The following is a 15,270-nucleotide window of genomic DNA, read 5'->3' on the forward strand; positions in this document are numbered from 1 at the left end:
TAAGAAACTGTTTTGTGTGAACGTGTTTTTCCCACTTCTTCTCACCTCACTGTATTGTTTGCAGCGTCAGGATCTCGCGCCGACACCGTCTTCACCACTGTCCCGACCTCGGCGTCTTCCAGAAGCTGGATGTAGTACGACGGCGAGCCGAACAGCGGGGGCTCGTCCACGTCCTCCACGCTCACGTGAACGATGGTGACGTCCTTGAAGGGGCCGCGGTGCCGCAAGGTCGGGTCCAGGTGGGTGTTGGCTCCCTCCACCTTCAGGGTGTAGCTTGGCTTGTTCTCAAAGTCTAAAGGCTTGAACAGAGAAGCAGGTAATCTGGATTATGGTGTTTGATTTACAAAATGGCCGCATTTCATTCAAGCCACTAACTAAATGAGGCAGAAATTAGTTTAAGCCAGTAAGTGGGTCGATAACTTAAGAAGTTATTTTTTATTAAAAGCACGTATATTTATTTTTATTATTTATACTGTGTATATTAACTTTTTGGAAAATAGTTTAATAGCATTTCTTGTTAAACTTATGTTATATTGCTGCTGTTATCCTTTTACATTTTCATAATTTAATGACATGCATAATTCTATTAATTACATATATAATAATTTTTAGAAGCTTTATTAGTTAGATAAAAGGTGAAAATACACATAAATGTAGAAACAAAATAAAATTTAAATTGTGACATATCATGTATATTTTATTTATTTGTACTGGTTTAAATCGTTAAAAAAAATAACTTGTATAAAAGCTTCATTTTATGTTGTAATAAATAACAATGATTTGTATTAATTATTGCGATGATTAATGATAATATTAGAAACCTTTACATGCTATATTTTGCCATTAGCAATAATATGTCTGTTTATAATTAAACACTTCTTGTTTCTTTGAAAGCCACCACTTTGACATTTTCAAATGTTTATAAAGGGAAAAAAAATCATATAATATACACACGCACACACCCACGCACACAACAAATGAGCAATGCAAATCAAGAGGTTTACAGGCAAAATAATTGTTTCAGAGAAGCTAAAAGCAAAAATGTACTTTTGAATTGGTATTTAACTGAATATATTTCAAATAATTTTTCAAATATGCAGTAAATTGTGGCATCAATGGCTACCTCTCAGGATTATATATGATTTAGAAATGAGCAAAATACAAAACATCAACACTTATTTTAAGGAAATCAGTTAATATCTGCGCTGAAATATTTACCTTTTTTACGGTGATGATGCCAAAGAGGTTGGTGGCGTCCGTGCTGATGTCAAACGTGTCCCTCCCGTCTCCGTCGATGATGCTGTATTTCATCTCAGCGTTGACCCCAATGTCCCTGTCCTTAGCCCAGATCCGGCCCACCACCGAGCCCACGGGGGCCGACTCCGGCACGCTCATCTGATACAACCCTGACAACACAAACCAGCCACATTTCACTCATTTGTCCTCTAGAGGGAGCCAAACACCTTTCTTGTATCGGAACTGCAGCTTGACTCTACATCAGAGAAACATAAATGGCTCCATAAACTCCTGAAACGGTGCCTTATGGGCCGGCGAGGGCTTCATCTACCGCCTAATGCCAAAGAAAAGGTGACAGCTGCCCAGAGTGGTGTGATCAGGCAGCTGATCAAACCTACACTAAGTGACAGTGCTAATTGGTCAGAGCTAATTAGTTATGATGGAAGTGGGTGGTGAGTTTTTTTTTTCTTGGGGACTGAAGCCATGAATCAGCCATCTAAACATGACCAAAGAGAGAGAGAGACAACCCCGGGTTTTAAAGGGGAGTTATCATGAGTTAAACATGGAGCTGGACTGAAGGACTCGGCACCCGGATGCCTTTTGGGAAGGAAACGCATCACCGAATAAAGAATAAAAACACAATCTATTCAGAACATTAGCAGTGAATCACAGGATGTTTTCCCATGACATAGTCTGGTAGGCTTGGTTCAATTGTGGGCCGAAGTTGCAACATTTGTTACATTTTCAGTTGTTCTCTTTCACACTGCGTTGTCGATTAAACCAGGCTGATTGAAAAACCTATTGCCCTTCTTGCCTGTGGGAGCGCTCCACCAAGAACTAATGAAGGAAATGACACAAAAACCTCTGAAGAAGATGCTGAGCTCAACTTCCTTCTTCACTAACTGGAAACAAAAGCAGAGTAGCGTGACATTTTGGCGGTTGTAGTATTTCTCTTTGGTCTTCAGTAAACGACCACAAGCCATTTCTCCTGCTAATGCTAAACTTGTGGGTTTGTTTTGGTTGTATTTACCCAGAATTCCCTGCACCAAAGTCTGCTTCCTGTTTTTGGAGCAGTCTCTGGTTGGCTTGGGGTTCAGATATGCACTGGGCTAAAATTGAGACGTTTTATGTAATTCTGGATCCATGAATATTTCCTAATCGGTCTCAACAAAAAGGAGTGAAGCACATCCCAGATAAAGGGTGTTATGTCCCCTTAAAGTGGCAGTATTGTGTATTTTCCAGGAATATGATTAAATTTTATAGCTCAATCAAATCACTGTTACCTTTAGTTATAAAAATGCTTCCTATATATATCAAATATGACTTAAAGTTTGACGTTGTGTTGTACTTGCTTGAAGTTGGGCCCCTGTCTCTTTAAAACTCCTGCCCTTTCTGAAACTGCGACTTCAGGAAGTCATCCCAACATGACTCCTCTATAAACCCTTTAACAATGTTTTTACCAGTGTTTCACTGAGAAGTAGCTCCTATAATGAGCTCAGCAGACGTGCAGTTTCACCGAGTGTTTGCTAATTGCTTCTAGCTAGTCTGAAGGAGTCGGGGAGGAGCTATGTTTCAAAGGCAGAGTTAGATCCATCCGGGCGTTTTGCGCAACTGAATGGTTACCATGGAGATCATAGGATTTCTTAAACATGAATGAAAGAATCAAAGAAACACTCCAGGAATGTTTTTGGTGAGGGGATAACATTACAGCATGATGAAAAGCTGGAAAAATTCAATTTTACAAAGTATTGCCCCTTTAAACACAATATCTGTAAAATAAAATTATTTAAAAATGAGCTTTGTTTTATATTTTGTAGGAGGCTCAAAGCATATCTCTCTGTAAAAACAAAGGTTTGTTGCAGCAGCTTCAGATATTCAAAGCTGCAGGCTGTGCATGCAGCCATTTGCTTACAGTAAATGAGCTGTTAAAAACTCGAGGAGAGGTAATAAAGTGTGTCATGGTGGTGAAGATGCATCGTAAACACACTCTGTGTTTTGCTTACGCTGGTCAAACACAGGTGGGTTGTCGTTGACGTCGCTCAGCGTGATGTTGACGGTGGTGGTCCCCGCCAGCCCCCCCAGCTGTCCGCCCATGTCTTTAGCCTGGATCAGGATGGTGTAGTTCTCCCTGGTCTCTCGATCCATGTCCGCTAAGGACACCCGGACCACACCTGGGAACAGAAACCAAAGGTCACGGGGTCAATTAAAGCTCAGAGAAGGAGAGTTGCTCCAGAGTGTGTCCATGAAATATTGTTCCCCTTCATGTTTTTTGAAGAATAGATTTTTTTAATTTTATTTTCTGGTTACATTATTTTCATCAGTTAATGACTGAATGTAGTAATGGCACATAAATGGATGTTTGGTGGCGCATATTCATGAATTTTATAGACTTTCACTATAAAATTCATGCAACTTTACTTATAAAGCACCTTTCAGCCAGGGACAATTCAAAGAAAACAAACCTAACTTAACGGTTTGGGTGTTTTCACAATAGATGTAGTGCTTGATTATAAATTTTAGTGGTATGAAACTTGACATCCTGAAACTTGTGCAGGAGAAATGCCTACAAAAATAATCTACAAAAAATATTAAAAACAACATACAACAAGAAGATGAAAAAAAAAAAACAAAGTAAGAAAACCAGAACTTGGACTAAAACAGAAAAAAATTGAATGCATGGAAAACCTTAAAAAGTGTTTAACACTTTTAACATTTCCACATTTTGCCAACCAAACCCTGCAATCTTATTTATTGCTATTTTATGAAATAGATCAAAACAAAGTATTTGGCAATAAAAAATTATTAAAACCATAGGATGCGTTTACATTTATCACCACTGATTCAACATTTCTTAGGACCATTCTTGATTGTAATTATCTACAAGCTCTGAATCTCTACAGATTAAAGTTGGCCTTTTATCACCAGTTTTCAATTAAATTGTCTGAACTTTAACTAGGCCAATCTAACACATTGATATCATTTGATCTATGCTTCTTTGTAGCTCTGGTTGACAGTTTATCTCCATCAACTGACCACCATCCCTGTCCTATGGGAAGAATAGCATTCCCACAGCATGATTCTGTCACCACTGTGTTTCACCATGAGGATGGTGTTTTCAGTGTTAGATTCCCTCTAAAAGCAGATTATTGCATGTTTAACTCCAGAGTTACTGTGGTTCTCTGCTTAACTCTGATTAATCCATAACTTCCTGTCCAACCTTTCCGTTCACTGCAAAAGCACAAAATCTAACCAAGTATTTTTGGTCTAGTTTGTAGTGTAAATATCTTGGTAGACTTTAAGTAAAATAACTAACTTATAGATAACATTTCATTAAGAAATAGGAGCTTGTTTTCAGCTAATGATTCCTTAACATTGATGAAAAATGACTAGTTCCATTAGCAGAGTACTTCGTGTAAATATACCCATGTAACACGGAAATTTATTTTGTTAGAAAATAAATTTATCTGTCAATGCAATGAGTACTTTATCAGTATTAAGAAATTACTGACTTAAACAAGCTTCTGTTTTTTGCTGAAAAGTTACTTGTAAGTTCGTTTAGTCTTATTTCAAGTGTACTGAGAAATTTGCACTAGAAACCAGACAAAAATACTTGGTAAAATATTGTTTTTTGCAGTGCTGTGGATTCTTATTAAAGCTAATTGTTCTGTAATGTTCTTTTAAAAAAACTCTTGGGTCTTCACAGAGCAACTGAGATTAAATTCATAATAAAAAAAAGAGTTGAAATGGCAATAAAATATATAAAAGCTGATGGTTGTAAGCTTCAAATAGCAGTGGATGCTTTGGCAGAGACCTGTGCTGTTTGTGTGGGATGTACTTGTGAAGTCTCTCAGGTTTTACAGTAGAAACAGTTCAGTGCATGTGGCTGGCCTTCACCCTGTGACTCGACACACTTATTTCACCAGAGTGTAGTCTTCATAAAAACCAACAGCTACGCAGAAAACAAGAAGTCTGGGTCAGCTGATGATGTCTTCTGCTCCAGTTTTGAGTTTTATATTGTGTTGACATCAGTAAAAGCCTTAAAGGCAGCACTTACAGTGGAACCCAGGAAGCTGATTCATTGCTCAAGAGCCATGCTGAGTTTTTATTGACGGGGAGCTGTCGGATGAAATGAAACAGGAAAACTAAAAGGTTTTTGTATGCCAGCATTAAATCATGAAGGTCGTTAAGAGAACAGTTAGTTTTTCAACAAGATGTCTCAGTATGAGTGTTTCCTGGAGATCTGTTGCACAATTTTAGGAATTAGCTTTGTTTGCCAAATTTATGATTGTTTTGAATTTGGCAACAACATGAATTGCATGTTTGGATAATTGTTCCCCCCGGTTCTGGATGCTGTGCAACTGGAAGGATTTTTGCTCTTACTTTTTTAAAATTTATTTTAGAACAGTTGTTGTGCTTCGTAACCATGGCAACAAGGTCAAAAGCTCAAAATAACACCTAAACTTTGACCCCAAGTGCCAGACGGGTTGAAAAGGAGGAAATTCAAACTCTCTCTTCCGTTGATCATGATGGGCAATGATTATATCCCGCACTATGGGTGGACGATAAGGACTTTAGGTTTTATCACAATATTCTGAGGTAGTATTGTGGAACTTTTGGTACCATCAGAACACCAGTCACTTAAACAAGAGCGATTTGTATCACTAAACTGCACAGTCTAACTGCATTTAATCATAATTTCAAATTTATTGGTATTTATTGATGCACATTGCACAAATAGTGGAGAAAATAGTAAAAATAACAATCCTGACATCACAGATGGTTTTGGTTTTTAAAACATAATTAGGAATTTATCATGTCTATGTTAAATTAAATCTTTTTTAAATTTATCATGATAAATAACACAGTATATGCCCATGAGCTTTAGTATCCTTTGCTCAAAGGTTCTTATTTAATCAAGTCAAACTAATTTTTGTCAGGGATTAAAATAAATCTTACACTCTTGATTAATCGAGTTCATGAGATTCACAATCAAAAGAAATATTTTATCTCCCACTTATCCTAATTTTAACAGTGTGCATTAATTTAATTTCTTTATTCAATCACATAATTATCAAATACATAAGCAATTCTACCAATGAAATGGCAGCAACTCAATGCCTTTTGCATCTCGAAGTGTTGAAGAGATGCTGAAGTTCAAAGCGAGCATCAGAATGGAGAAGAAAAGAGATTTATGAGACTTTGAACTTGGCATGGTTGTTGCAGCCAGACAACAACCATACGACCTAACGAGAGAAAATATCCAGTGTGTGGATGAAGAGCGCCTTGTTGATGTCAGAAGAGAATAGAAAGTAGACACAGGAGCTCAAATATCTACTCGTTTACAAGCAAGGTGTGCTGAACGCATCTCTGGTCACACAACAGGTTGAACATTGAATAAGGTTGTAGGTGCCTCTTCTGTTAGCTTAACAACAGGAAACTGAAGCGTTGTGTTTTTAATGCATATTTAGTAGTTCAGCATTAGAAAAGGTTGATGGCAAAAGTAAATCCCTTAAAGCTACTTTACTCATGAAAATTATTTTTTTCTGTTAAAATTGTCACCATGTTGTTTGGAATGAGACACATAATCTGTGAGAAAAATTGAACCCCTCCAGTTCCTGCTTGTGCTACTGTAACTAATGGCAAAAATGCGCAAGGTCCAAACCAACCAATCAGAGCCAGGAAGAAGATCTTAGCGCTGTCAATTAATCTTGTGTACATGCTGCTCAATATTCTAGAGAAACAACTTCTGGTTACAGGAAAACTATTCGCTGCCATCAGTGGCTATGCTAACTAGCCTGAGGTTTAATAATAGCCTCTGCTGTCTGGAGAAGCTGTAGCGTAGCAGAGAGGAAGGGGGAGGAGATGAGTAGCACATACACAGTGGTGATTGACAGTGCTAAGACCCTCCTCCTGGCTATAGTACTGGGAGCACTGGAAGAAGACTGATTTTTTTATATAGATTATCGGTCTTATACTATACTGTCAATACAAAGTAATGGTTTTCACTAATTTATAAAAAGAATATATTTTTATAAAAGTTACTTACTGCAGCTTTAATTTAGCAGAAAATTTTTTTTGGTCTTGCTTGAGGTGGTTTTAGGCTTTTCTGGAAGAGTTAATGTGCTAAAAGGGAGATGGAAACACATTTACTGAATAAGTTCTAAAGCGGAGAACTTTCCCTTACCAGAGTACAAAACTCAGAAAATTTCAAAGTTCAGAGCTCCAGCTTGGAGGGGAGGGCTCTACATTTTTCTGAGATGTGTGCCAGTTTGCAACCTTTTCATCCTATTTGTTGCAGCCATACGTAGCATCAACATTTTATTAAATTATGTCCTGTCGCCTGGTCGATTCTCTCCAAACCAGTAAAGAGAAACACACCTAACTCACATTCTTTATCTCTTTTTGGCAACTTTTTGAAAGCTTGCGCATAAATGACATGACAAAAACATTCCTTGTTTGATTAGCCTTGATTCCAGCCACAGCCTTCATTTTGCAGACATTTTCTTATGATGATCTGAGCCTCGTTTAAAGGCAGTCAACCTGAGTTTTGTTGTTGACCTTGTCTGTTCCTGGAGACAGAGCACTTCTGTTGGGAAAAGTGGATCCAACCCAGTATCACCATGGTGGTAAACTGGAATGTACATTCACTGGTGAATGACAAGTTCTCTCTTCACCACAGAAAACCAGAACAGCCTTGAGCTTACTGTTAATTGTTGTATGTCCACTTGAGATGCTTCAGCTTCTCTAAGCATTCCCATCTAACGGGTTTTTAATAACTAATCCAAGGCTGCTGCCCAAAGACTTTATTACAAATTTTATTTTGTGATATTTTTCCAAGCGCTTTTTTGTTTTGGTCAGATTTCCTCCAATTTTCTCCTCTGCTGGTATAATGCGGGTCTGGAGTTCATTTTTATGCTTAATATCTTTTCCTCCTGTTTTCTAGTTATTTTTGCAGCCTTTGAGAGTTCTTGGTGAGTCACTGAAAAACAGAGATGTTGTCTTTGTTTTCTTTTGAATCAATCTACGTGTGGATACCTGAAAATAAAACTCACATTTTTCTGTAAAAAAATACCAACAAAAATCTGTTTACATTTGGAAAGATTCACTCCAGATGAAACTACAGTTTCATAGAAATGATCAGAGCCTGAAGAATTGACCCTGCAGTAGCCAAGAATACAGAGTAAGAGCCAAATAACTGAAATCAAACCAACACAGCTTGGTTAAAAAAACACATCTAAGAGGCTAGATTTCAATTATAAGCTGAAAGTTTTTTCAAGGAAGCCTCTTTCCACACTACAGACTGCCTTCTGTCCTCATTATCAACAGGAAAGTCACACTTTTAAGCTTAACACGTCTCCTTTGTCAGCTGCCATGAGTGAGCTTTTATATGTAGCAACAAAAGAAACATGTTGGGTAGTTTCGTAGCAACAACCAGAGCCATGCTGAGCTCCCCACATTTTGAGCTGGTTGGTTTACACAGGGGGCATAACACGAGCACTGAAATCACTGCAGCTGCATCTCAGAACGGTGACAGAGAGGAGGAAAAAGCAGCAGCCGCAGGAAGGTTTTTACTTTACAAGTGGCTTCAAAAAGTTGACAAACCTGTAAAAATTTAAATGCAAAAGTTATTTTTAAATGATTTTCCCTGTACTGTGGCACATGTTTTGTAAAATCTCCCAAAAAACAGATTCAAGAGCATCAGTCAGGAAAAGGGTACAAAACATTTCCACCTTAATGTAAATGTACAAAGTTTAAACTGTCACCAATAAAAGGAAACATGGGACAAGAAGGACATCACAAAAACTGGAAAGTTATGCAAAACGTATGAAAAGATGAGATGGAAACTGTTCTACCAAGAGGCAAACAGATTACCGAATGACCTGCAGGAATTTCCAAAGTGACAACAATCTTCTCTGTTTTCCGTATAGCTCCATACAGCTTTGGGTTACAAGACAGAAAGGACACATGCAGGCCTGGAAAAAATACGTTGTTCTTCTGCCAGTCGCTTTGGAGTCGTAAACCGCGGCCACATTTAATTAGTAGTTTGAACGACCATGCAAAAAAAAAATAAAAAAAATCTGGTTTCAGCAAAGGATGCTGTGTGAACGTAGTTTTATATGCATCAGTGGTTAAGCTTCTCTTCAGTGGTGTAGCTTAGATTAAAATGAGGCAGGTTGAATAAAGGGAAATATGAAGCTGAATAATTGCTCACTCCTTGGTTTAAATTGAATTTGGATTGATGATTGAGGTGAAATAAGTAAGGTTTGTTTAAATGAAGGACCTGATGAGCAGGAAATGACTTGATTATCTGCCGTCTGATTGGACAGTTTGATTTAAATCATCACTGTCAAATCATTTCAAGGTGTAAAGATACAGATTGAATGCCTAATTTTAATCTGGGAGTTGGAACATGTCTGGATAGGATTGTTCAAAAGGTTTTCTGAGTGGCTTTTAAATAGACACTTAAGATAAAATTATGTTTCTATGCATTTCTGCCATTATTTCAAGTTTTAAATTGAGAAATTATTTTTCTGTACACAAATTCCACTTTTAATACATAGAAACTTAAATCCTCCAGATTTATTTCTGTAAGTTTGTAGGAAAGCTAAACTTGCAACTTTAAATCATAATTTAAATCATGTGCATATAGGCCTGTTGCAATAAGCAATGAATCAGTTAACTGCATGATAAATTAAAGTGATCTCAGTCATTTCAATTTGCATGATTTTTTTGTTTTTCTCTTTTCTGTTTCTATCAAAAACTGGATAAAGGAGACTCCATAATTCATTTTATTAGTTGTTTCTGTTTTGTGTATTTATTTTGGATATTTAAAATGTCTTCCAGTTCCAGTGTTAGAAGTTCATTAGAATTTAAAGTTTATTAATCTTTGAGAATGTGTACTTGGATTATTATGCTATTGCCATTGTATTACTTGAAAATGGTCTGAAAAGAACTATATTATCAATTATCGCAATAACAACCAATAACGTCTGGGACAATTTGCAACCATAATTTACACGTGTAGAAACTTAAATGCTCCAGATCTTTTCCTTTAACTTTGTAGAAAAGCTACATTTCTAACTTTGTAATATATGTAAACCAGAATGTGAAAAAAGCAACTTCCGTGATGCTGAAAGTCAAACAGGAAGGTTTGCAGCATGTCTGCAGTCGTACCAGTTTTTGCGTCCACAGAGAAGTATGGCTGCCCCTCCAGAATACTGTAGACGACACGAGCGCTGTTTCCATACGTGGGGTCGTCGGCGTCTGTGGCAGTGAGCTGGATCACAGACGTTCCTGACCAAATTGGAAGAAGAGATGGTTTGATGAGGATATTACAACTCGAGCTGCCATGACTTTTCCCTTCTGCTTACCTATTCTGGACATTTCTGGAACGGTGGCCTGGTAGGGACCATCCAGGAACTTTGGCTCGTTGTCATTGATGTCCTGGATCTTGACGATGAACTCAGATTCAGGCTCCAGAGGTCGGTCTGTGAGGCGGTTTCGGGCCTGGGCACGGAGAACGTACTGCGACTTCACTTCCCTGTCTAACCTCTGGATGGCGTGGATGTCCCCGGTGCTATCGTCGATGGTGAAGGTGGTACCCGCCCCCTCACCCGTCAGAATGTACTTGATGGAGCCGTCACCTTTGTCCATGTCTGAGTGGAGCTGCAGGAAAACAACACTTTAAGACAATTCAACTCTTCTTATGACCAATTTGATCCCAACAATCTGCAAGTGAATGCTTCTAAATTCAGCCACAAGCTCAGTATTTTGGGCGGCGATGTGTTTTTTGAGGGCATTCAAATGGGTCACATCTCCCAGTTTTACAACAATAAAGCTGCCTTGCTCTGCTAAACATGAAGATAAGACAACCAAATCACTTTCCAGGCCAAATCAGCCTTATGATCTCTGTCCAAGTTAACATGTGCCTCAATCCCTGAAGAACAGACTGATTGGAGGAAAAAAATGCCTGCAGAGATAAACATGAGCTGATTTAAACAGAGAATAATCAGCAGTTATTTGTGGAAATGTGGGCTTAACAATATTATCAGCACATTATCAGTATTGGCTGATAAAAGCTTTCAAATTAAAGCTGGCGCTGGACCAGATTGGATGATTGCATGTAGATAAATTCAGATTCAAACTTCATGAAGTTAGTTTCTGGGAAAGTTGTATGAAATCTAACATCCAAGTAAAGAAACACTAACTTGGAAAGAATGTTTGTAACGATATCACAATGCAATGGAAGGTTTTCATGTTTAACAAAATTCTCTGATCAGGCAAGACAGCAGAAACTATAAATAACCAGTAGGTGGCGATAAACTCAGATTAATGACAAGTGTGAGCAGAAATCAAAAAGTTGGTTTATTATGCTAATTTATGCATCAACACTTACAATATGTGCCTAAATTTCCTCTGCTTATGACTGAATTTAAAGTTTACAACATATGCAGATGACCTTCAACTGTTCTTTTAAGTGATATAAATACATAAAAAATACAGACCAAAGTCATTTAACCGTTTCCTTCTGCAGTTCTCGTATAATTGAATTAGTTGCTCATCAGATACCAGAACTTACACTTCATTAACAATTTTAAGAGATAGGAAGCAGGCACCACTGTCAGCCATTTTCACTTTCATGCGTTGAGAAAATTCTTTGCTCTCATTCTTTGACACATATACCTACCAGCCAGCTACACTTATTGGTTAACAAAAGTATAGAATTTTCTAATCACACGATGGCAGACTCATTCAGGATTCTAGCTGTGGTGACGATAACTTGGTGAAGTTCAAAGTGAGCATCAGAACAGGGAAGAAAGTGGATTTCAGTGACTTTATCGTTTCAGAAACTGCTGCTCCACTGATATTTTCTAGCACAAAAAAATCTCTGTTTTACAAAAAGTAGTCCTAGAAAGAGAAAATAACCAGTGGGCGGCAGTTATGTGGTTGAAAAGGTCTTGTTGATGTTAGAGGACAAATGAGCAGACTGGTGCAAGATGACAAAGTAGAAAAAGGAGCTCAAACATCCACTTGTTTACTTGTAAGGTGCGCTGAATAACACATCTGGACACAAAACAGCTTGAAGCAGAAAATCAAACTGGGTCCCACACCTGTCAGCCAATAACAGTAATCTGAGGCTACAATTCACACAGCCTCCCCAACATTGGAGAACAATTGATGGCTGGTCTAATAAGTCTCAATTTTAGCTTCAACAGTTCAACGGCTGAGTCAGAACTTGGTGTAAACAACAGGAAAACATTGACCCGTCTTGTTATCATTGGTTTAGGATGGTGGTGATATAATGGCATGCTTTAGGCATTTAGAATGCCATATAGGATTAAGAAGAAACATTTGGTATAATTGTTTTTCTTGCAAATACATTATTAAAGCTATTTGAAATTCATTCTTCTGAAGTATCTCCAACATGTCTTTCTGTGGCATGTGAACTTAACTCCTTTAACAAAATAAAACCCAGAGTTGTAGGTATTATTTAGTGCAGTTCGCCACAGCAAAGGGAAAAAACCCACAGAAAAACGGTTGAACAACTCGAAACCATATGTATTCAAATTTTTTCTTGCTCTCTGTGTCGGTTATGCTATACTCACACTTGTCGCCATAGCAACTGACTGACTACAATGTATCAGGATGCAACACCAAAAAATATGCAAACATTTCCCACACATAGAACAAAACATTCAGTCCTTTACGGTTTTATGTTTTCAGGCTTGGTGTTTGTTTTGGGATTATTAATCACTGTGTTAGATTAGCTGTGCCTGTGTTAGCTAATTAACAGCACATTAGCAATGTGGTTTCAGATTAGCAAATTAGAAATTTAAACACCTGCTCTACCGACGAGCTGTTGGAGTTGCAGTGTGGGTCGAACTGAACTGCACAGCACATCTACATGTTAAGGTTGTCAAAGTCAAGCTAGCATAACTGGCCTACTTCCATATCCCTCACTGTTTTGATTAAAACCTTTTCCTGACCTTATTATCTAGTTGTCGTAGTTTGGAGAATTCGTATCGACTCCCTGCATCCATTTTCCTTTTATATTATGCGTACATTTAAGATTTGAAGTTACGTTGACAACTTGACAGCTAAAACCAATGGTAGTCATCGTCTGTCAGCAGTTTTTGAATGTGTGAGGTCATTCTGCAGCATGTCTGTTGAATCCAAAACTGATAGGTCCTGTACATGTCCAGTTATAGACCAGAGGGGTGGTGTGTGGTCACATGCATAACTTTAATCTGTTAACAGGCAGCAGACCTGTAATCACAGCTCGCTCCCTGTTTGTTGCTATGGACCCAGTGGCGCAATCAGCAGCCTTTTGTGGCCTCTAAGTGCAAATGCCAGCCTGTTGATGTGCAATCAGCCTTTACTTTGTACTAAGAGGGCCTCTCTGTATGATGACGAGTACTTACTGCCATCACGTTGGCAGAGTGAAATTCAATGCCTCCATTGGTATCTGCAGCGTATACAATCAACAGGCGAGCACACAGGCTCAGCACTCTATCTGAAAACACACTGCTTTCAAGACGCTGGCTCTGGCCTTTCATCATCTGTGGCCTCTGAAAGAAGAGACCCAGACAGGGTTGTAAAACAGCTCCTTGTTGTTATGCCACTGATGCTTCACCAGCTCTCTTTGCAACACCTATCATTCCCCTGCAGCAGACAATGCAGCGTTCCCTTTCTGTTTCTGGACCTCATCCTCACCTGCACTCCAACCTGCAAACTCATCAGGCTCAGGTGAATTTTTTTAATCAAAGCAGTGTTGTTGCTTTTAGACTTTCCTTCACCTGCATTAATCCCTTTAGGGCTTTAAAAACTTAGGGTATTAGTTACCTGCTTCATCTCCCAACCTAAAGGCTTTGAACAACAGCTCAGAGGAGCTTTGAATCGAGGTGAAATATGCTAAAAGATGAGGCTATACCATATATTTTTCATGTTTTCTATTTCCTCTGTTGGTGACTGAACTGTTTGAACCACCAGATATGAAATATTACTCGGTAAAGCACTTATTTTAAGAATGTGTGTATCTCAGTTAATTAGAACATTATTAAAAATGTTAAGTAATTCAATGTAAAAAGAGTAGAAGTGAGTATAAAAAGTATTATGTAGGAAAGGAGAAAAACACACGGGTTGCTAAATTTCTTTAGGTCAGTTTATCTTACATAATAATGAAACGTTGCATGTTTAGAAAAAAAGCATTGCGTGATTGGAATGGAGCGCTACATGATAACGAAATGTTACATGGTTAGAACGGAGCGTTATGTGACGAAGAAATGTTACGTGGTTAGAACGGAGCGTTATGTGACGAAGAAATGTTACGTGGTTAGAACGGCGCATTATGTGACGAAGAAATGTTACGTGGTTAAAACGGAGCGTTATGTGACGAAGAAATGTTACGTGGTTAGAACGGAGCGTTATGTGACGAAGAAATGTTACGTGGTTAGAACGGAGCGTTATGTGACGAAGAAATGTTACGTGGTTAGAACGGAGCGTTATGTGACGAAGAAATGTTACGTGGTTAGAACGGAGCGTTATGTGACGAAGAAATGTTACGTGGTTAGAACGGAGCGTTATGTGACGAAGAAATGTTACGTGGTTAGAACGGAGCGTTATGTGACGAAGAAATGTTACGTGGTTAGAACGGAGCGTTACGCTGCTAGGACAGAATGCTATGTAGTTAGAAAGCAGTGGTGCATGATTATGACAAAACATTGCATGATTACAATAGGTTATAATCATGCAATTATAATCAGATTGTATGATTATAACGAAGCATTGTGTAATTATACAGAAGCTTTGCACAATTGTAACAGCGTTATGTGGTTAGAACAGAGCAATGTAGTTCCAAGGGGGATGAACAATGAAAACCTCTAAATTGCAAGCAGTAAGTCTTTCCTAAAGTTTCACACAGTCTGCTAAAACTTCCCGTTTTACCTGTTTATACCCTCTCAGGTCAAATGAAACCAGATCAGACAATAATCCTCTCACCTTTCTATTTTGAGCATGTTATTTGCCCGTTTCTTT

General features: G+C 38.2%; 1 protein-coding gene and 1 long non-coding RNA gene across 4 annotated transcripts in view; one reads left to right on the forward strand and one right to left on the reverse strand.

The window, feature by feature from the left end:
- The window catches only part of LOC122824499, a 70,203-nt gene that overhangs the window by 20,830 nt on the left and 34,103 nt on the right, over nt 1-15,270 (forward strand). For both annotated transcript variants that reach the window (XR_006369518.1, XR_006369519.1), the window contains exon 2: nt 65-239. This is a non-coding gene — a long non-coding RNA (uncharacterized LOC122824499). The remainder of the gene's footprint in view (nt 1-64; nt 240-15,270) is intronic.
- Nucleotides 1-15,270, reverse strand: part of LOC122824498 (cadherin-20-like) — an 80,906-nt gene that overhangs the window by 12,037 nt on the left and 53,599 nt on the right. For both annotated transcript variants that reach the window (XM_044105224.1, XM_044105225.1), the window contains exons 3-7: nt 10,608-10,902; nt 10,411-10,530; nt 3,240-3,407; nt 1,219-1,406; nt 46-299 (exon numbers count right to left, since the gene is read on the reverse strand). In XM_044105224.1, the coding sequence (XP_043961159.1) occupies nt 46-299; nt 1,219-1,406; nt 3,240-3,407; nt 10,411-10,530; nt 10,608-10,902 (1,025 nt within the window). The remainder of the gene's footprint in view (nt 1-45; nt 300-1,218; nt 1,407-3,239; nt 3,408-10,410; nt 10,531-10,607; nt 10,903-15,270) is intronic.

The sequence above is a fragment of the Gambusia affinis genome, linkage group LG21 (genome assembly GCF_019740435.1).
Source record: "Gambusia affinis linkage group LG21, SWU_Gaff_1.0, whole genome shotgun sequence".
NCBI classification, from domain to species: Eukaryota; Metazoa; Chordata; class Actinopteri; order Cyprinodontiformes; family Poeciliidae; genus Gambusia; species Gambusia affinis.